At 41.8% G+C, this 23541-nt stretch overlaps 1 protein-coding gene across 2 annotated transcripts in view; it reads right to left on the bottom strand.

Annotated features, from left to right (window-relative positions):
- The window catches only part of CHRFAM7A (CHRNA7 (exons 5-10) and FAM7A (exons A-E) fusion), a 44001-nt gene extending 35629 nt beyond the window's left edge, over window positions 1-8372 (bottom strand). For both annotated transcript variants that reach the window (XM_084532865.1, XM_084532864.1), the window contains exons 1-2: window positions 8134-8372; window positions 6998-7137 (exon numbers count right to left, since the gene is read on the bottom strand). In XM_084532865.1, the coding sequence (XP_084388991.1) occupies window positions 6998-7137; window positions 8134-8188 (195 nt within the window). In that variant the 5' untranslated portion in view covers window positions 8189-8372. The remainder of the gene's footprint in view (window positions 1-6997; window positions 7138-8133) is intronic.
- Between the last annotated feature and the right edge of the window lie 15169 nt (window positions 8373-23541).

Here is a 23541-nt window from a genome sequence, read left to right on the forward strand (position 1 = left end):
CACAAGTGAATTGAACAGCCTAAAGGAACAGGATTTCTCTTGAGATTCTGCTATTGCTCACTACGTTAAAAAAAAATGTTCAGCACTTTTCTTTCTCCCAACTAGAAATTTAAAAAAGAACCAGGAGAAACAGGAAAATAAGTGAAAGCTTACGTACTAAAAGATTTAATTAGCTAGGAAATGTCTGGAGAAGCTGTGGAAGATTCCAATCTAAATGATACCGTGCAACATAAGTAACAATTTGAACATTCATAGAGATTAATAACTAAATTCAATTTCCTTAAATTAATGACTTAATGCTGATTTTTCTGCTAGTAAAAAGAAAAAAATAGTAATTATCAGAGTTGGGCAAAATGGACACATTTATATCCACCCAAATCCTTGTCACTTTGTCTTGCTATAGAACTCACAAGCTAAGATCGTATTTAGCCAGCATTTTCCTGGTTGAGAAACATGGCTCATGAGGACAGAGATGGAGCTAACTTGTGTTTTCTAAACATAACATATTTTAAATAAAGAAGTGAAAAAGCCAAGGGTAGAGGTTTGTGTGCAATTTAAGTTAATCTAACTCCAAACTAAAGACAAGTCATCTAAAGAAATGACTGCACACAACATTGATACAGCTCACCACTCAGTCACGGAGGCACTAGTGCAAGCCAGAGGGGTAGGGACATGAGGCTAGAGACTACTGAGAGCATCTCTTTCAGCAGCAGAGCACTCCAGTCAGCTTAGGACACTCACAAAACAGTGTCCTGAGTTCCACAGAGAGAGCTGGTAAAAACTGGAGATTCAAACCAGAGAGCGCCAGAACACTGTAAGGTAGTCAACAATTGCAAAGTACTGTTGCTGAAAGTCGTTAGAAAAATCTAAGGCATATTAATGAGAATGAATATCAGAAAGCCATTGCTCTGATCCCAAGGCAATTGTTTGTCTGGTCTTAACTTTAGCATTTTTATTTGACTAACACTGTCTTGTGAGTTTCATCAACACAGTTACAGTGACATGAATGACTTTGCTGGTAAAGATATCTAGTCTGCCAACACCTAACTTGTCTGTAAGTGTTTACAAACAGAGATGAACTTTTCTGCTGTGTTTACATACCATCTAGCACAGGGAAAGCCTGGACCATGACTACAATTTATACTTAATAGAATGATAAAAATAATACAAATATCTGCCCTCATCTGAAGGCAGTATTGACCTACTTTGGCCCTGGTTCAGAAAGCACCTAGGGATCAAATTAAACTCATTCAAGCCAAGCAAAGCCTCCACTGTCTATTTCCACTGCATCCAAATATTTCTTAAAACATAGTACTCAAAATTTAACATAATTTAGGCTTTGCAAAAAACATGCATCAAATTGGGTCAAACCAGTTCCTTTGCTCTACTTTTACAAGACAATGGTAAATTCTACTTTTGCTTCCAATATTCTCCAAGCCCCTCTCAAATTTACATCATCTGTTAATTTAATGAAAAATCTACTTATTCCACCTATGCTATTCTATTAATGAAAATAATTGAGGTCAAGATAGGTTCCTGGGGAATCTCACCGTGTAACTAAATCTCACTGTTTTGACAGTGAATCATTGACAACTGCTCCATGATTTTATAACCCATTCTGCAATGTGTGTTTGCCAAAATACGCATCTCTATGTATTTTTCTCTGAGAATGTTATTCAGAAAGGCTTTATTAAAGTCAAAATACATTTTTTTGCAGCAAAAAAAATCTGATACACTTCACTAGAAGTGTCTTTATGCTAGGTACCCAATCTTGCTGAAGAAGGAAGGGTACCTTATTTTTCTAGAAAGCTTTTAGTGTTGTTTCCAAGGTGGAACATGGGAAATTCTGATCCGATGTTAGGAAAAATATCTTACCCTGATGGCAGTTACAGACTGGAAACAAGTTACCTGGGGGAGCTTGTGGAAGCTGTGTCCTTGGAAGTGTTCAGTACTTGACTGGACACAGTCCTGAGTAAGGGGATCTATTTAGACATATTTGGAGCAGGGGGTTGGACTAGATGACCTCTGGAGGTCCCTTTCAAACTGAAATACATGTTGGATTTTTCTGCTTGTCTAGATAGCAGTAAACTTGGAATTTGAACTATCACTGTATATCTCAATGTATTCCAGATCTTCACTTCTGTGTCTCTAAGCAGTAATTTGCTGTGTAAATGTATGATCATTTTGCGTTAATTTCTATGGTTTCATATTCCGACTTTTGGGGATGGAATTCTCTCAGATGTGTTTTCCTTAACTGCACTAACAGCAAATATGAATATGTCTTGTAAAAATGTCAGGCTAGGCACAAAATTAATACCTTCACTATCACTATATTTGTTTTTCTATGCCATTCCCTGTTCTGCATGAGATGTAGCAGAGCAGGAAGCGCACTGCTTCTGCATCTGTTCCTAGTGCTCACTCTAAACCAATAGGCTGGATATTCTTCTCTGATATTGTCGTTGGGAGGAAATACAGGAGGAAATACGAATGTTAAGTGCTTGCCTCCACACAGTGCTTAAGAAAGTGATGGCTGTAATTGTATCCAGCCAATTATACAATATAATTGTATAATTATATACAATAATAACATTATATACAATAATAACATTTCAAGAATCTGTTTCACAAAAATCTATCTGTTGAAAGTTTTCCCTAAGCATATGCTAGGTTCACACTCCACACCAGCACGGAAATATTAGATAGGCAGATGCCAAAGACTTTTTGTGGAGATAATGGGGTTTCCATCAGGTGAGACGCAGAGGAAATAAGTAGCTTCTCTACATCTTGTCCTGATTTTTTTTTTTTAAACACTGTGCTAAAGCTGTGACTATGAGCAACTCTGACCATCCACTAATCCCTTATCCTTTACTGCCACTAAGGCATGCAGATACCCTTAGGGTTCATCTGTTAGGATTTTCCTTCTGTGCTTATTCTTGAATTTTGTTTAGCTTCCTTAAGTCAGATGTCTCTAAATGTTTTATAACTCAGATCCTGACAGGTTTATTATGTCTATTAGTTCAATATACATTGCTTTCCTGCAAGGAGTTTTGAAACAAGACTTCATTAAATCACGCAGGAAAGTTATTTTTCATTTATTTTATTGAATTGATTGGCGTTTCTCATTTCAAGAAAATTGAAGCAAATAATAATAAAAAGCAAAAGAAATCTCTTATTCATCTTCTGATATTATAAATCTCAAATGTCCTTGAAGAGCACTTCTGGGTAGTTGGCTGTTTCTACTTTGTTTTCACTGATTTATGATTTAATTGTAAGATTGTTTGCAAGGCTTAAGAGCAGCAATTCTTCTATAAGGAATTTAGGAATAAAGTGAACTAAAATATACCTAGGATCTTTCTATTGAAAGGGCATCTTAACTAGACACAGAAGCTTCTTCAAAGTCCACCCCTTTCAAACATGCTTCTTTCCTCATGCACCTGAAGTTCACCATTCTTCCAAATTCCCTTGCTATCTCTCAGGTCTACCATGTGTTCCCACCTCTTCTAAGCATTTCCCAATTTCCTACCTCTCCTCTTCATTAATGTGTTGAAAATTGCATTTTTCTGCCCCTGTTTTCCCTCCCCACTTGAAACACTTTGCATAATTCATGCTGTCAGTTTGCATTCTCACTGGACAGTTCATTAGCTGTTTTCTCCTGCTGGACTAAACTAAGGTGGGGCAATTTGGACTTACAGGTCCCTCATTAGGTAGTCCTGAAATTAGTATGCATATTATTATAAAATATTAATAAAAAGAAAATGAAAAACATATCTGCAAGCATAAGATGGAAATATTTGCTAGTTCTTAGAAGGAAAAAGATTAACTAAAAATGTAAAGTAGGGAATGTCCACTTTGTTGGGAAAGGGTTTCGTATACTATCTCCCTTCTGCTATCAACAAAATCAGAGTGGAATCGAAGAGAGTTCAAGTAAGGAAATCAGCAGCTGGAGTTCTGCCGGGGACTTGACAGATCTGCTCTGGATGGGTCTAGCGCTCAGTATACCTTGTATTAGCTGAGAAGCCATTAAAGTGGATATATAAACTGCAGGAATAGCATGATGGTGACATGTTTTGTTTCTAGCTTGTTAAACCAGTAATTGTTATTGCAAGTAGCTGTCATTCCCACCAGCATTTGCTTCTTGTTGACAATGAAGAAAACTCATTTGTTTTGTAGTGTGAAGCTTAATTTACTTCATGGTTGGTTTCTTTCTTTGCCTGTCAATCCCAGATCTCTGAGAAGTAAATGCAGTCAGTTTTATAGCAAGCAGAATGAGCTGTAACTAAACTGTCGATACAAAAACTGTGGCTTCTTACTGATAATGAAGGGGATTTTTTGGAAGGCACATAGGATCAAGAACTCCCTTTTGAATCATATTAGCCATGACTGCCAGTTACTGACTATACCCAGATTGGCTAGCAATCTGTGAATATTTGCATCTTAATCCTTCAGTTCTACTTTTTATTATTATTTATTAAATTTGACAACTCCAGCAGTTTTTAACTCTGAAGTTGACTGACTGCTGGCCTTTAGCCATCTGTCTGCCCAGCAGCCATCTCACTGTACAGTAGGCAAGGTCATGCTTATAGCTGCATCAGGAGTGTGGGGAAGAGAAAGCCCCACTCTTAACTGACGCAGAATGCAAGGGAAACCTGTATAGTAAAGATTGAATTGAATTTTGAAAGTCTCGTGGATGTTCAGCTTATTCCATTCAGGACACTTTCAGTGATGGTGTAAGGAAGCCTGTGTTAAGAAATATGGTCATGGTTGGGACAGGGTTTTAACTGAAGCCTGGTCCAAGATTCATTTGAGGCACCGTGTGTTGTGGGGATATCTGCAGAAGTATGATGAAAATACATTCTGTTAAAGTGCTCAGTTTGAACAGGCCTTCAGACTGGCTAAGCTTTCTGGGACATACTGGCCTGGTACTGCCAAAGATAAAAATCTACCTAAAAGCAGGAAGGTAGGAAGGCACGGCCACAGCTGGAGACTCCACCAGCAGGAGCAGCTGCAGAAGCAGGGCTGTTGTTGCACTGGAAAGTGCAGCTAGACTGACACTGCAGCCCACAGAGCAGGTGGGGCCAAGAGGACCTAGTGGTTATTTCTGCCCTGTCCTCCACATTGCTGCTGTACATGGCAAGAGACCCAGGAAGGTTTGAGCCAGCAGGAATAGCTGCAGCAGTGGCCCATACAGGGGCCATCAGGCCTTCGGACCTTTGAAGCACGGTCTGTGCTGCCCTTCTTTCTCCTCACTTCAGCTTCCCTCTCTTACTCCATTCCATCCAGGCCCGGTCCTCATGACTCCCCCCTGCCCTTCAAATCCCTCTTCGTTGGCTTTTACCTTGATACACCCTAAAGAAATCCAATTAGAAGATGAAATGTGGAATGAATACATGTATATCCCTGGTTAACATGGTATCAGCTACTGTTTTTGTGTTGTCCCTCACTTTTATGCTCTTTCTGTTGTCTCTGATACTCCAAAGGTATTCTTACTTACATGTCTCCTCAGAGTGAGTGTTGGTGTCAGGAGTCACCTCCTGCTTGCATCTGCAGAGTGCACAGTGTGAGGAAATCCCCTTCTTTTAAAATTTCTTAAGCTTGCCCATAGTAAGTATCATTAATAACAAAAGCGTGCCCACCTACAGGGAAAGGGATGTTCATGTCATCTGTGGTGTGAGCCCCCGGTATGGGCTGTTGTCTTCCATCAGTTTGGTCTGATGTCTGGCAGTGCTCTGCTGGCTCCCAGGTGTCCGTGCACAGCCCCAGTCTGCATGAGACAACCTGCCAGCACCTTTACAAACTGTTTCACTCTGCATAGCATGCATTCTTCCCTTGCCCTCACTCCAGTAGGCACACCCCATACAGCTTCTGCTTGGCTGTGTGGTATTGCATCGTGCAAGCTCATCTGCCACAGACGGGATGCGTGATGTGTTTTGCCTGCTGGCTTTAGTGGCACTGACACTGAAACAAGTCACTGATTACAACTGTCTGTTCTCACTTCAGCAAATAGGAAATATCACAGTGGAAATACATATCCTAGTTTTCACCCTAGGTCGAATAAGCCTAAAACTTGCAAAAATGTGCATAGAAACTATGAGCATTTAAAGTTGCAGAGTTCTGTGTGCACTGACCTTTAGATACTAACTGAACAGTGTCTGGATTTTGGCAGTTGTCAGCTTCCAAGGGAACAGAAAGCAAGCCACTTGTCATGAATAATCCCATCTTTTTCTTTTCTGAATTTTGTTGGTTTCCATCAGAACACTTTAAGGTTCTGATGGAAAGATGACGGCGTTTGAAGGTTAACTACTAGCTTTAAGTAATTAACTTCTTTATCATCACCCACAGCTAGTTGAGTTCAGTAAAAATAAATACTGTAAATCTGCTTATGTGTAGTTTGATCTTTGTGCAGCTGTGACAGAATGAAGCTTAAATTACTCATATTTGAACCCAGAAGATCCTGCAGAGCATTTTAGAAGCCTAGAAAACACTTCACAAGAATATCCATCGCTATAGCACCCAACTGTGGTTGCAAACAGAGCAGCTAAAAAGTAAGCAGAGAATTTAAGAATCTTGTCTAAATAAGATAAGAAATAGCCTGGATTTTGGCCAGAACACCCCTTTCCTCCCTCCACTCCCAAATAAGAAGCTCAAATGACCACCAGTAAGCAAGACCTTCGTTGTTGCATATTCCCCCACAGACTACACTTCTTGTTGGACAAGTACAATTAAGGATTCAAAGGCAAAATATAAAGTTTGAGCATCCTCTTAAATACTTCATACTGCTAAGAACATTGGGGAATATTGACAAGAGCTCTAGGAAAGAAACAAACTTTACTGTTATATTTGCTTTTTATAAAAAGGCAGTCAAAATTTGGCATTCTCTCTTCAATTATTTGTGCTTTCCAAGGTCTTGCAGTCTTTCTTTGCTATCACGTATCTCTGTTCTGGGAAGGGAAAATCCATCCTTTTAAAAAAATAGTTTCCTATGAGGTTACAGACTCACCACATCCATGATCTGCATGAGGCTGAGAGTGAAATAGACAGTGAGAGGCTGGGAATCATTTGCGACCGGTCGTTCCAGAGGGTTGTAATTTTTCAGCAGCTCCTTATAAAGCTTCCTTTGGAACTCTCCTTGCAGGGACTCTTTGGGCACGGGAATAAATAGAGAAATGATTGGGATTCTACATCGGAAAGTAAAACTACGGTGTTACGTTCTTCTCATTATATCAGATATCACGTAGCTGTTACCCTACACGCTGCATAAGAAATGCCACTGGGATTCATACAGTTCATCAGCTACTGTAGCAAAATCATACCACAAATGTATAATCATCCTATAAGGGGGATCCCTCTTTGGCTGGCCAGGAGTGGCAAACTCTAGTGGGTAGTGACACTTCGTCAACACATGCACGCCGTGGTCCAGCGGCGAGAGGTGGTGCGGAGGAAATTCACCACCTCTGTGGTGACACCGGCCCGGGCACGGCTGTAACCAGGGGCGCAGAGCACGGGTACGGCGGAGGGCATCAACGAGACAACGGGAGAAAAATGGCTACAGGTTAGGACCAAGCCTTGCTCTCAGAGCTACAGATCGGAACTCTTTGGGCCAGGTGCTCAGCGCTTTGTGCTCTGTCCACAAAGCGTGGGTACCGGGTCCCTGGCAGGGACGGCAGGCGCTTCATCAATGCACCTGATAACGTTCAGGGACTTGTATCCTTTTTCCACATGGAATCCGGGGAGGATCTTTATTCTGCCATTTTCTATGGAGGGAGAGGGAGCAGCTCCGCACGGATGGAGCGCAGCAGCCCAGGCACAGCGGCACTTTGAGACGGAGAGGAAATCTGGGTCAGGGCAGAACAGGTCCCCCGCACGTGAGCCGCCTCCGTCCCCGCTCCGGGCAGACTTTGCTCTCCCCTCTCCCCTCTCCTTTCCTAGTCGCCAACTCCCCCCTCTACAGCAGCACCACTCTGCCGGCCAGCAGCTGCGGCTGAAGTGCCTCCAGGGGCTTCTCCCCGCTCCCCGCCGCCCCGGGCACCCCCCGAGCCCCGGCCGGCACCTCGCCGCGCTGCCCAGGGCTGCGGAGGGCAGCGGCACCCCCCGGGCACCGGCACCCCCCTGTCCCCCCGTGCGGGGCTCACTCACCGCGCACCAGCCCCGCCGCCGCCAGCAGCCACAGCACCAGCTCCCGGAGGCCCATTGCGGCGAGGGAGGGAAGGCGACAGCGAGAGCAGCAGCAGCAGCAGCAGCAGCACGGTTCTCCCGCCGCCGACCCCCGGGAGCCGCCGAGGACCTCTGGCGGCTCGGCCCCTTCCTGCGCCCGGCTGGGGCAGAGCCCGCTTCCCTCAGCCTGCCGCGGCCCCGGCCCGGGGGCGGCTGCTGCAAGCCGGGGGGATGCGGCGCTGAGAGGCTCCGCCGGTAAAGAGGCGAGAGCGGGGAGCCCCCTCCCTGCCGGGCAGCCGAGCCCCGCCCGCTGGCACCTCCCGAAACGGCAGCGCCGAGCCTCCCGCCCTCCTCCCGGAGCCTGCCGCTCGCCACCGGCGGCGGCTGTTCCGCCACGGGCACGGAGCAGCCCGGGGGGGCACCCGGGGAGCCGGGCGGGACGGCCCTGCCCTGCCCTGCCGGGGGGAGCCGAGCTGGGACCAGCGCAGGGCCCTGGCGGGGACTTGGCTTCGGGCAGGTTTTGGGGAGGATGGAGGTGGCAACGTGGTGTGGGTGCACGCGTGGTGGGTCAGGCCCCAGCGGAGGTGCGAGGCCAGTGGCGCTGGTGTGGGATGTTGCGTTCAGATGCAGGAAAAGCAGCTGTGCTTGAGGTGCATGGGGCCGAGTGCTTGGCAAACACATGCCTGGGTGAAAGGATGCCAGAGCGCCCACCTGGTGTAGGTATAACGCACCGCAGTTAGAAAGCAGGCCTAGAAGATTCAGTTGATTGTCAGGTTCCCATTTGCAACTTTAAGCATGTTTCTGATGCCGCGTAAGGGTTATGTGTTTCTGTCCAAATCCCTGCCCTTCAGTTGCTGCATTAAATGAATATCCAGGCAGCTGCATGCAAGGGAGGATGGTATTGTAGGATCTCCCCATTTGCAGGAGGTAACTCAATGTACATGCTTGTTCTTCACATCACCCAGCAAACAGCAGTTCGTAACTCCATGTTAATTTTCAGCTTTAAAAATCCAGGTAGCGTGTTTTGTGTAAAGCACTGAACTAACTTATGTAGCTACTGTTTAAATGGTTTTAGACACTGAGTGCAGCACCAGATGAAACAGGGCAATGTGAGTAGCCTAGAACACCGCTGCATCAGGTGTTTAGCCAGTTAAATACAGCAGGACTGAACCATTCAATTCCTCTTTCAGATGAACCAACTTGCTGGACAGCTCTGCCAGGGGGTAGTGGAAACCAGCAAGGAGCAATGGTAACTCTCCAAAAGCCAGGTTGTAGCTAATGTAGGAGCATACACTGATTACATTCTCAGGTATTTTGAAATAGTCCGTCTAGGTTGAGTTTCATTATTTCCCTTTTTTGTTTTGGGGTGGTTTTGTTCCATGAGATCTTGACACTTCAGGAACACTTGGCAGACAGGAGTAAGTTACTAGAATCTCTGTGTTATTCACAGAGGAACCAAGTGTTATTATCCATCTGTAATTAAATCCTCACATGGCAGTGCTCTGAGTACCCAGATTTTGCCTCTTCACGTTTCGGAAGGAAACTCCTTCTCTCTTCCTCCTGCTGTCCACTGCTGCTTTGGCACAGGTCCCTCAGGCATTTCTAGGTGGACAGTCAACAGCAGCAACTGTTCAAACAGCAAATTTGGAGAGCAAATTTACAGTTCAAGGCTGACCTCTGCTGTTGGCTCATTTTGCTCTGCACATTGCTTTGTTGCCAACTGCCTCACCCCAGCTGGTGAAGGCAGCACTGTGGAAGCTTGCCCAGCCCAAGGTTCTCAGCGGCCTGTCAGGGGACTCAGCCGTGCCCTGTAGGCCACGCCAGCCTGTATCTCCCGACTTGTTTGCACCAGACCCCTCCATCTCCTTCTTGCATCCCCATTCCTTCTAGACCAAACAGCCCCAAGCCTTCGCCCCCTTTTCCATCTCTCCGTGTAGCAGGAGCACAAGGCAGGATTGCTGGGCAGGGCTGGAGGAGGAGCTGGTGTTGCTGTCTTGGCAGCAGCCTGCCCAGGAGAGAGGTGCTGTGGTTAGGCAGCAACCCTTCAGGAGCTTGCATACCTTACAGCAGTTGGGAAAGCAGAGTGGGGGTACTCTGAGATGTATTGCTGAGGCTACCTCTTTCCTTCTCCAAGTGATGGCTGGAAAGAGAGGCAGTTCACAATGCCTGAATGGTCTCTGGTTTCAGGAAGGCTGAGAAGCTTCAGAATGAACTGTGTGTCTTTGGTCTTTGTCATATACAACTGGCTCTGGAAACCTGCCTCCCTGGAGGCGATGAAGAGGATGGAAAGTACCTCTCAGCACAGCAGCTCCGGGCTGGGTGCCCGTCAGCAGGAGGTGGAGTTGATGGCAGGGAGGGAGAACACCGGGTGTCCCTCTGCCACGGCTTGCAGCCCCTGTAGCTGGAAGTACTCGTGTGCAAACCTAGAGGGCACTGGGACCTCTCTTGTTCTCCTGGCACCTGATCTTTGCATCTTCCTCAGTGCACTGGCATTTGTATTCAGAATGATGTCTTTGGAATTATTACTCGTTTAATAATAAATCTATTAGACTTTAGTAGGTTTGCTTGTAAAAAACAAAAACAAAACAAAAAGTTTACTCTGTTTTTGAGAACAGATCAATAAAAATATAATTGCTAATTAGAAGAGATGAAAAAGGTAAACTCTTCAGGGGGTGGTGCTGAAGCCCCAAATTCCAGTAATAGAAAGACTGAATGAATAATTCATAACTATTTCTTTGATAAATCTTGACTTATTTTCTGTTTGTGGATGTCTTATTTGTTTTTCATGTTAGCAAATTAAATTTTATAGGCACTTTGGAAATTGCACGCTGTAGATATTCTATAACAGCAATCTGCAGCCAAACTCCTTGATTAAACTGTGTTCCTTAAGTGCTAGCGGGCAGCTCAGTCAGATGCATTCCTGCTAAAGGATTTTCCTTTCTAGTCAAAGGTGCTGATGTGAATGCACATGAACAGCAGGAAAGGCTGGAGTTTACTTTTGGTAGATATCCTGGCTGGCAGAAGTCAATTTCACAAATACTTATATGTACTAGCAAAGAAAGATAAGCACATACTGTACTGAGTCCTCTGAAAGCCCATGTGGCACATGTTTTTGTAAAAGTACATTGTACGCAACTGGGAAGAAAGCTGTACAGCCTGTGGCCAGCAGAGGCTCTTTCCTGAGACTCCAATGCCCACCAGAGATAAGACTCATTCTCCTATGGGCTTTAATTCTTCTTTCTGTAGTACATTATCCAGGCAGGTGATTTGGAGCCATCACCCCTCCCCAGGTAATGCATTTTTAAACAAAATGATGAGAGCAAATCCATTTCACAATTAGAGGCTGTAAAAGCTGTTGTGGGTCTCCCAGCCCACCTCGTACTTTGGGGCCAGACTATGGACAACCCCTTAGCATCAGTTCATTTGTCATGTACGTTGGACATAATTCAGCAAGGCAGTTGTGCATGTCTTATTTGTGAATAGCCAACATAATCACAGAGACAACAGTATGCACAGATGACATATCTTCACAGGAAGGTCAGGCATAAGAAAATAATTTCAGTAATAGTGTTTATTTAATGTCAGCATGCTTCCTGTTGCTCCTTTATCTGGTAAGCAAAGAAGTAAATACATCCTTGTACAAAAGGCACAAGTCTTCATTCAAGTGCTACTTCAAGAATTTGAGTGAGGCACAGAGTTATCAGAAACAGACTTGGAATTGTGAAATAAAGCATCTATGGAAAAGGCCCTCTTCGTTACTGTAACGTGTTTCCCAGTTTCATTTACAAGGCCGACTAGTACATTGGTCAGTTAAAAGAACCAGGGATTGAAGGACCTTAAGAACGACTCGTGCAGTCATTACAAGATGCTGAAATTGTCCAAAGATTATAATATCCCCAAGCACGAGGAATATCTTTATTTTCTTTCTATACAGACTTGTGGGGGATCAAAAGCACTCACCTGCCTAATGTGACAGAAGACGGTAAGACAGCCCTGAGACTGGGCTGGAAGAAGTGACCGTCTTACATGCAGCTTTAACGTGCCTGCAGCACTTTCTGACTTTGATCTAATTATTGTGCAACTGCAGTGCCCCAGGACTTCCATGTCAAAAAAAAGTCTGCTTTTCCTTCTTTTAGAGAAGAAGGCAGAGTAGGCTCGGATTCAGAGTAGGCTAGGATTTTAAATGGTAACTTACAGTATACGTTAGGTGAGACATGCCTACATTTATCTGAATGTTAAGCAACTTAAATTAATTACCTCTTTAATTGTTACCTTTATTTTTTTATTGTGATGTAGTGTTAGTAATGGTGTCTCATGCTATTATTTATTCTCTATGGTTTATTTTGCACCACTAGCAGCCTCACTGAGGGAGAATGTATCGGTGAAGACCTTGAATTTTTTCTATAAAATACCCTGAAATAATATATTGCTTCTTCTTTGCCAAGACGTAGCAGATAGCTTTGATGGTGATTTTTCTACTGAAGGACAAATTAATGATTTGAAGTCTGGTTATTTTTGTAATTAAACTTGATGTTCTATATACAACAATACATTCCCCAAATGGTCAGTGGTTGGAAAGGATAAAGAAGGGCACAAACTATATTGTTGTGTAAAAATAACAAAGCTGCTGCACTTCCACTCTGCAAGAAGCAGAAACAGAGAGCCTGTCTAAACAGTGTTCTAATGTGAAGAATAAGGATTTGTAAAATTTGTCTAATGAATTTGTGTAACTAGTGATTTGTGTAACAGGGCACATGGTCATTTCTATAATGCCAACACCTTTCAAATTTCATTCTCATCCCTTATTGTTGTTAGCATACACACACATTATGTCTGAGTATAGCTATTAAGCGGCAGCAGTAACAACACTATGAAAATGCCAGAAGAAATCTTAGGCTCTTCTGGTAACTGGAGCTCAAGCTACGTAAGTACAGATACTCCTGGATCTGATGGCTCAGTCTCAGTCACTAGGTGTCACATCAGACAACCACAGAGGTTTTTCAGCATATCCACCGTACTGGTGCTTTTTGTCTGTTGAAAACTGGCAGATTTTTATTTATGCCATGCTTAGCACACTTCCACTTTGTTTTCTGTATAAGGAATTACGTGTTCCACTCATTTCAGCCGCTGTCATTTTCACTTCTTTTGAGTCATTTTGTAATCCCAGGGCTTGGCATTCATTTCTCACAGGCGCAGAGTTCACAGCATTAGAGTTACTTTGCCATCTTTTTGCATGAGTGTGAACAGCAGAAAGTTGGCAAAACTGCTTTTCTTCACCCTGGTTAATTTTAAATAACTACATAATTTAAGGTTCACAGAAGCTAATTAAAGTTGACAAGAAATCTGCATGTTAGGCCTGCGGCTTTAACAGTTCCTCATCTAAAAGCATCTAAAAATCAACCTTATTTATCTTGTCCTAAAGCAACACACTACAAATTTTTCTTTGCTGAAAAAATTACCATCTGGTAAAATTTAAATGACATGAATTCCAGAAAAAAAAGGGTGGTTTTATCTTTAAAGACCATACTAATTAGGCCTTTGACCGTAAAGCTAAGCTCTAATCCTTTCAAAGATGGAAATGTTTGAAACATGCCTCTTTTTTTTTTTTTTTTTTTTTTTTTTTTTTTTTTTTTTTTCCCCCAAGCAGAAATGCTAAGTAATGTTGTATCAAAACTGAGTGCAAATTCATGTAAACTTTGGAGATAGAGATGAGGCAAGGAATACAAACAGACCAGTCTTAAAAAGTCAAATTTTTACAGATAAGATTTCTAAAATAAAAAGTCAGGATATTCTCCTCTGCAAAGAATGCTGGTTTTGTTTGTTTGTTTGTTTTTAGAATTCTACTGCTTAAGCATAGGTTCATTTTTACTATGGCTGTGAGGAGAAACAATTTTTTACTTTTACAGGTCTCTATTTTGTCATGGAATGCAAGGATTGCAAATTTGCAAGTGCAATTCGTATTTTGTAGAAAAGCCAGCATTCCCCAGTGCTTCTCTCAGCTTCTCCCACAAAGTCTCGGTATCACTCCTAAAATAAATCAGTCCAGTCCGTGTAGGTTTGATTTTAATTAATTGCTGCTGAAGGTGAAGTTGGTACTTCTCAAGCATTCAGAACAACAGACATCATGTATCACCTTCTGTTTTAAATGAGATCTTGTCCTTTCCCTCTAACTGCATCGCTTGTGTTATCATCACAAGTCTACAAAGGGGCAAGTGCCACAGTGATTTGCCAGGGACAGCACTGGGGTTTCTCCTGCTCAGCTCTTTAGAATGGCTGCCAGCCATGGCTCAGTGAAAAATGCTCTTTGTCTCCAGATGGTGGCAGTTTTTTCAAGGAAAGTCTTGCAAAGGGCAGCAGTCAGAGAATGGAAAGGAAAATGAGTAATTTTGTTGTCAGAATAGAGCATGGTTGGAGTCTGTGGATCCTTCAGAGGCAGGGAGATTTTCAAACTGGGTTCCTCCCTGGGCTAAAAGGAACACTCAAGCTGCTAGCAGGTCGTGTTGCTGATGAGGAGTTACAGAGCTCTGGCTGGGGAAGTGGCCAGCGAAACAGCACAGCTGCTGGGTTTGCTTAAGCAATCAGTGGAGTCTTAGCAATTACAACCTTATAAATAGTAAGTGTTCTGGGTACATTTCAGTGCATTTAGTGATGTCTGTTGGATCATCTCAGCTACACATAAAAATACTTGAATACCTCAGTTGTCAGTCATAAAGTTTAGTTTTATTTGAAAGTGCCCGCTGAAGGAGGCTGGCTCTAAAGACTGGTTTTCCTCTTGTCTGAACAACTGTTAATCTGAAGATCATTGTTGAAAACCTATGTGATGCAGACAGAAGGCTGTGCTTGCATTAGGATAGATTTCTGTAGCACATTTAAATTAGGACTTGTGACTCCGAAGTGAATATCCCTTCAGTATCAAGCGACTGCACTTAGCAGTAACTTTTCTTCAGCGTAAATAAGGTACAACCTTAAGCAAAGCAAATGCTTTGCTGAGCAGTTATGTCTTTGTCAATGTCTGCTGTTGCCTGTTCACTGCCAGACTGAATTCTTTTCCCTGTCTTGGACAGCTGCTTCATGCTGCCTGCCTATTTCTTCAATCCCTTCTCTGTATATTTTTATTATTTTTAATGTACTTAATTAGCATTATAATACATCTTGACAAAATGCCCTGTGCATCCATGTGCAGACTGTACCACAGGGGAGGAGTGAGTAAAGCATTGTTTAGCTGAGCTAGAGGTCAGAGACGCTGAGGGTGTGCGATAGGAAGTGGGTGCTGTTGTGTACCCGAGGGAGGAGCTGAAACTCCTGTAGATACGTGTTTTGATGGAAAATTCACTGCAAATAATTCAAACCACTGGATGTGATCCATTTTATCCGGCTGCCTCAGATACAGAAATGAGGACCTAGGCACAGCACGTCCAAAGTGCTGAAGAAGACGGGATGTGGGTTTTGCTGTATTCAGGAGTGCCAGCGAGGTTTTTCTGTGTGGGCAGCACAGCAGGACCATGCTCCAACTTTCCAAACATGGCCAACAGAAACAATCCGCTGGCTCCTAGGACTTTCGGAAACAGCCAAGTGTGTAGGAGTAGCGGGTCCCTCTTCCAGCTTCATTTCTGATGTTATTGTTTGTGACAAAGTGTGTGGGACTTTCTCCTACTCACTCTTGGTTTCAAAGAAGACCAGCCAGTCTACTCATCACATCACACTGACTGCGAAGCCAGGGACTGTACGTGGGTGTAGTGTCGGTAGCATAAATCATGAAGCAGAAGAGTGCACAAAAGCAGTTCTGACTGTTGCAAGTGGAAAAAAAAAGTCTAAAGCACTGGGTTTCTTCTCCCAGTGCTCAGCTCCAGTGGGTTCTAGTTCTTTTCTTGCAGAGGAGGAAGGGCTTGTGACCTTGAGGTCACAACCTTGAGGTTATGACTCACTGACAGCTAGCGTTATTGTTTATTGACAGTAAACAAATATTGTTTATTGATGATACTCCTGAGGGATTATTGGGGTGGGTTGTGATGCACATCATCCCTGGAAAATAACTATACAACACCATATACACTTTGAATAAGCCAGATGCAGATAGCAAGAATACCTGATCTTTTTGAGCTGGCAAGAGAAGCTTGTGTGATAACCTCCAGGTTGTGTGATTACCACCAGGGTGGTAACCTCTCATAACCTCGACTGTTCTGTCTCAAAAGATTTTAGAGTTATGTAAGATTTGATCAGTATGTTTTGCAAAGCATGTGTGTTTATTTTAAGCACCTATTTAAGACCCACTTACCTGCACATTGTTCAAGAATGTTCAAGAAAGGTGCTTGACTAAAATGAGACCTTGCTGAACAGCAAGTGCCACAGAGCTGAGTTCATCACCAGAGTGGGAATGGCGTATTCAGATGAATGGTGTCTTATAATCAAATGTTTAACTAATACATAGAAAATAAAACCCTTGGCCGTATGTGACTCATCTCAGCACTCAAGCACCTATCAGAAGAAGAGATATCTGAAGTAACTACTTTATGAGCAAACTGTTTGGTAGCAATGAAATCAGACACATGCACAAAGGAAAGACCTTCCCAATAATAAACCTGCCTTTGATTTTAAGGTGATAAATAAAATAGAAATAAAAATAAAATAAAACAAAACTTCTCTGTTCTTCAGTAAAACTAAGAGTTTTGTTGTTGTTTTTACATATGAGTGGATGAAAATTTCTTTCAGTGTGCTTGAATTACATGTAAAACAGCACAGTTAGTTCCTACAGCTGTTATGAACAAATTTGCTCTAAAATTTCTTTTAATATGGCAGACAGGATGAAAAATTTTTAAAAGAGGAGAGTAAGGCCATAAAGTAAAGAGAGGAAGAAACTGCTTGTTTGTTTGTTTGTTTGTTTTTCAGGCATTTTAGTTAAGTTGCAGGTTTTTTTTCAAGTTTGGGTAGGCTTTCAGGTATTTCCTATAGCATTTGGTTTGCAGGAGGAATTTTAAACCACTGGCTGTTTTACCGACTAAGTGTAAAACAAAAGATAATGATCAAAATAGAATGAAAAATGGACCTAAAATTTGTCTAGCAATTAGAACAATGTACTAGGAATGTCTTACATTCCTACCCTGGGAGTGTCTTCTTCTGCATGTCTTACTAGCATAGATACAAGAAGCCAAATCCTTAGTTTTTTAATGGTACTGGTATTGAATTTGACTCATTTGATACAAGAAAAGAGCAGAAAAAAAAAACACATGGTTTTCTAGGCCAGGCAAATAAAGCAAGAAACATAAGGGAGCTTACTGAAAGCTTTCTATTGTCATATTTCAAGTTGATTTTTCAACCAGAGATGTTTGAATACCTGGACTTCCCTTAATGAAGCCGAGCTTTCAGGGAGTTGTCTGTTCATACTGTGTACATAGAATATCTAAGTAAAACAGTGTTCCTGTTTTTGCTAATTCACATAAGTAATCTTAATTTTTAATTGAAGCTCTTGCTTCTAATAAATCCTCTGGGATGTCTAAACAAAAATGCTGCACATCTCCTTAATGGCTGTAATTCAAGGCTGTCTTTTTGTCACGGTCAAGACTGTTATTCTGGATTCCTGCTTAATTATGAAGTTAATGCGGTGCGGCAGCTCAGAGGGAATAACGACATTGCTAATGTCAGGCTGCAAGGATAGCTTGTAAGTAGCTGAGATGGCTTGAATATTTTAATTCAATCTATCAGTTTGCTGATGCATTGTCTGTAGTAGTGATATTTATAACCCACAGATTTCAGTGTATGATGATGATCAGTATATCAAGTATGTTAATAATAGTACAATTTTTAAAAGTGCTCCAGTAATTTAAAGCCCATGTCTTACAGAGATTTTTATCACCTGGTATCTTAAGTCTTAGGGGAATCCAATAAGGTTATATGCCTAAGAGTAGGTTTTATAAGCATTTTATTCTTAGGAGTGTGGTTTTTAATAAATCACCCGAGCATTTTGTAAGATTTTAGAGTATGTCCTGTATTAATTTTTATTTTTTAAAGTTAAAATGTTGTGTAATGAACTCATCTAAACTGATGATTCTGAAGGTTTTGAGTGTCAAAACCCAGAAATCCCCAGATAAGCATGTTGCAGAAACACCATCTCCCCAAATGTCTCTTGCAAAATGGGAATCAGCTGAATTTGTCTTATGTAAGCCAAACAGAGGTGTTAACTTACTGGTCATTGCTTTGGGGTATTTTGTGACACAGGACTGATTACTGCCTTGTCAGCATGATCTCGATTTGGATAGTTCACTGAGCAGATGTTTGGCAGTAAGGCGTCTTTCCTTACTGTTGACCTGGCCTGAAGTTGAGTCACTCCAGTAAATCATTCATTTCTCTGATGTGTTCTGAGCTGCTCTGTGTTTTCTGCTGCTTCCTTGTCTGCGCATAACAGCTTCTTTATTTCATGCATTGTGTTGTCAAATTCAGCACCAAATCCCAATATCATTATATAAATTTTCTAGTTTGAGGAAGAAGGGGCAACTTTAAGAACATGTTAGGATTCCTTTGAGGAGGAGGAAGGCTGTTTGTTCTATGAATTTGGAGTTGCCAGGTGATAAAGAGCAGGACACTGATGGAGTCCCACCTGAGGAAGAATGACTGTATTTTAGGGTTAAGAACAGGAACAGGAAAGATAGAGATGCTCTGTTAAGTATGTTGGCTCTATTAGAGTGGTAGCTTTTTTTGTTTGTTTTGAATTTATTTATTTCAGTGAACTGGTATCTGCCTAGCTAAGGTAGCTTACCTTTAGGGAAGAAATAACGGAATTTTGGACAGGGTTTTAATATGGTATTTCTTTTGTTAAGAAAATGAATGCTTGTAGAACTTCTGGCTTTTTAATTTTTTTCTTTTTAATGAAGCTTGTAAGTTTGTAGAGCATCTTGTTGGTGCTAGCATGTATTCAGGCTAATTATTTGAGAAATATACTTCTTAAATTCTAAGTCTAGTAAGGTGTTTTCAAGTATTTTCCATGCATCTGTTTTCTTCAATAGGTACTGCATAGTCTTTAGGAAAAACAGGAGTGTAACTGTTAGACTGATGAAGCTGAGACACAAAACAAGGTAGATGAAGATGACGGGTAAGTCTTCAATTTTACTTTTTGATCATTTTGTGAATTTGCACTGTGATTCTAGAGTTTTCTTTTGGGGAAAATTCTATTGAATTCTAAGAAAATAAGATCAAAACCTAGTATGGTAAAAAAAATATTCTGCAGTGTTCTGCTTCTGATTCTTTTCTTTCTGAGGTCTGCAAGACTTAATTGCATCTCTCCAATGTTAACTTAATGGAAATTCTAGGGCTTTAATGACCAGGAGCTAACAACAGGAGCCCAGGTTTAGATGAGGCTGCAGCACTGACCAGGCAAGGTTCCCAATCTTGATTTGGGCGTCTGTTAAATCAGTATGGAGAACCTGGAGTGGGTTCTGTGAAAAGCAGCGTGTTGGGTAGAGAGCTATGTAAGGCAAAGTGGCTGGGAAACACTGGGAATACATGCAGGGCTTAAATGTTGTCCTTCTTCCTACCTCTGTGCTGAAGGCATGTATGCTCTATCTGCCCCGCATAACTTTAGAAAAATAATTCAAAACTCCCTCGGGAAAATCAGAATGGCTGTTTAAAATGGCGCTTGTGTTATCAGTGGAACTGAGGCTTAATTACAAGGCATGTTTATATGTATGATGTAAACAACCACTGATATAAGTAAATGGTGCCATTTTATCTAAGGTAGTAATATCTTACGTTCTAAACTGAAGATCTTCCTCAATGGGATAATTTTCCCAGTATTTCTGAGGGACGCCTGTAAGGCCTAGTCAACTGGAACAGGAACATTTCGCTTCCTGAATATTTGTTTATGACAGACCAAAATCTGTTCTTTCTGTAGGTTAAAAATGAAATACTCTGTCGAAAAACAATTTTTTTCCCAGAAGACTTCCTTGACAAATACTTCTCATTTTTTTTAAAACAGTGTTATTTATAAAAACACTTGAAGTGAATCACTAAAATCTGAGCTTTGAAATTCTCTGCAGACAGCAGCAATGAAACCTGCCTAAAGTGTAAACGAGCAGAAATTTAAATACTAACTATGAGTTGATATTGCACAACCCTTCCTCTATACTCATTTATAGAACACTTGAGCAGCACCCTTTGTATAAATAGCAGTTATTTGCTGCTGTGGCATAATTTAAAACTTGATGTTTGAGGAAGATAAGCAGGAACTGTGATGTCTGTTGCTGGCTTGCTGCATGATATTGAGAGAGGACTGAAACTAATAGTGCGCTATTTCCTATAACTCGAATTCTTATAGTACTGCAAGCAATGAAATGGTATCAGTGTGCTTAGACTTAACTAACGTGCAGCAAGAATGTCTATTTGCAAAGGATTCTTTGGCTTTTGGGGGTGAAAACAAGTTATATAATATGTGAATTAAAGATGATAGTTAACCAGGCTTAATTAATATATTTAACTCATTGTCTTGAGCGAAGTCTGCACAGGAAAAAAGACTTTTACTCTACTTACCTGGAAGTAGGAGCACAAATTGGCTGCAGTTTGCAAGAGCTAGGATATTGTGTTACTTTTGATTGCTTACACATTCTCTTTTGCACTAACTTCATTAATGCTTCTCTGTACTTTTTTTTTTTAACCTCACACAAAGACATTGATCTAGTGTATAGTAAACTTTTACAAGAAGTCTTAGCATGCATACAAGCTGTTCTGGTGTTGTCTGGTTTTGGCCAGTACTGTAGTTGTATCAGACATCTTTGTGACTGTGGTTTCACTGAGTCAAGCATTTTAAGTGTGTTTAAACTCTTAGGAAAACCAAGTTTATCATTTGTGAAGCAGCAGGCTTGTTTAGATGCCAAATTTAAGACATGTTTTAGGTGCCGTATGTATGTGTAGAAGTTTGAGTATTAACCACTACCTACCGCTGTGAGCAGAGTAATAACAGTAGAGCTTGTTTGTCACTTGCAGTCAGTGCCCGCATGCCTCTGGGCTGAGAAGACCCTGAAAGCCAGATGCTGTTCTGCTGGGCCTTAATGTGCTTCTCTGAATGCTTATATAGTGAGAGGTGCTCAAGTGAACGTAGTCGTGAACTTTTATTTCTCCTTCATAACTTTCTGAATGGTGATTAAAATATCTCTATGAAAATCATGCTGTTCAGTTCGTCATACCCTGATATTCTATCATTCTTGCCAGACGTGAAGTTACTACCTTGCAACAACATAGGTGACTCCACTCTTAGCCCCTTTGTTTAGATCTTACCTTGCATCTTTTCTGCCTGTCACTGCCCCTGAAAAAGCTTCACAGTCATCATTAGATGTGTGTTTTGGCCTCTGCTTGGCTTTTTGTATTGGATAACTGTATTCCTATTTATGGAGTTTCTCCTATTTCATTATGCTTTGTTGTGAATGCTGCAGGTGGAGGAGGGCTTCCTCCTCTGGTCTGGTGTTTGCTTTGTGGGGTTCCTGGCTGTGCACAGACACTGAGCAGTCCCAGCCTGCCCTCAGCAGACCACAGAGGGGCTCATACTTAACCAAATCTCTCTATTTCTTGTCTTTGTCTTATATCTTCTGGACAGCAGTTGTCATTTTTGCCTTATCAAAATAACTTGAATGATCTCCCTCAGTGCTCCCTGCCTGCTCAAGTCACTTCCAGAGCTGCCAATTCGTGCAGACATGCAGCCTCACTGCCTGCCTTGACTCGACAAGAGTAGTGGTGACATCAGGTGGCAGCAGAGCCTCAGGGACAGAGTAATGCCAAATTCCTTCCTCACTTTTTTCTCATTACGTTTTGAATTCAGTGTGGTGTTGGAATCACTACAACTAGAGTGAGCAACTTAATGAACATAAATAATTGATTTGCTGCTAGATAATTTACTGGAACAAAGGGCACAAATCTATAAACTGTGGGCCCAAATGGATCTGGGATCTAATGCTCCAGCACTGTGCTCTGTCTCAGTGTCAGTACTATCTGGATCTTTCTAGTCTCCCCTTGCTCTGGGGAAGGGAGGTACATCAATACAAATTAATGGTGATAATATTATCTGTGGTTCTTTTGTCTTGTTAGTAATGGTAACTGGAAACCTAAAATGTTACACAGTGGTGTTTTTTTTTTTTTTTTTTTTTTTTTTGCCAGGAGACCATACCAGAAACCAGTGATTGCTTTTATTTTACAACATAAAACATTCCACATGCAAAGAGGTAAGCAAGCAGCTTACTGTATGCTGCAAGCTGCCACATTCGTTTTAGTGAGATTAATCTCAGGAAGGAAAGCATGTGTGGAATTGGGTCATAGTGCTTCATGTATTCAAGTGTATAAAATACAGTGATTGATTCCCTCATAAGACCTTTGTGAGCTGAATAATGTTTATTAATTATTTTTGTAAACAAGTTAGCATTTACCTCTTCAAAACGTGGCAATAGCATAAAATATTTAACTTCTACCATTTTCAGTTACCTGCATTTTAAATGTTCTACTTTGCTACACCTTCCTAGAAAGTTATGGTTTATAGAAGATACAAGTCTAATGAGAACTAGTCTTACAAGGAGCAGCTGAGGGAGCTGGGGTTGCTCAGCCTGGAGAAGAGGAGGCTCAGGGGCGACCTTATCGCTCTCTACAGGTACCTCAAGGGAGGCTGTAGCGAGGTGGGGGTTGGTCTGTTCTCCCACGTGCCTGGTGACAGGACGAGGGGGAGTGGGCTAAAGTTGTGCCAGGGGAGGTTTAGGTTGGATATTAGGAAGAACTTCTTTACTGAGAGGGTTGTGAGGCATTGGAATGGGCTGCCCAGGGAAGTGGTGGAGTCACCATCCCTGGAGGTCTTCAAAAAACGTTTCGATGTAGAACTTAGTGATATGGTTTAGTGGGGACTGCTAGCGTTAGGTCAGAGGTTGGACTAGGTGATCTTGGAGGTCTCTTCCAACCTAGATGATTCTGTGATTAATGAAACATCTGCCTTTATTAAAACTTTAGGAAACAATGTCTTTGGAATGCGTGTTTTGTTTTGTTTGTCAAAATGCGTAATATTGTTTAAATTGCTTGCAGTCCCACGTCAGTGGTATTAGAACATTTATGGATCACAGGTTTAACAGGCATTTTTCGTTCATTGACAAGAGTAATGGTGACACCCTGTGGCCAATTCTATAGCAGACTTGCATTGCGTTTCTCAGTGTTCTTTCACTTACCTCTGAACTTCTTGTGCCATAGGGAAGGTCACAGGAGGAACCCCTTCCCTACAAATATGAAAAAAATTATGCCCTCGTGTCTCTCACTAGAACTTTCCATTATTGGAATATATGTCTTTTGAGCACTTTAATTCAGAGACAAGGAGAGCGTTCTCTGCCCGTGATGGCTAATAACCTGAGAAAGTAGAGCAGGAAAATGTAGAAACTGAAT

Source organism: Aythya ferina, assembly GCF_964211825.1.
Source record: "Aythya ferina genome assembly, chromosome: 11".
In the NCBI taxonomy this organism is placed as follows: domain Eukaryota; kingdom Metazoa; phylum Chordata; class Aves; order Anseriformes; family Anatidae; genus Aythya; species Aythya ferina.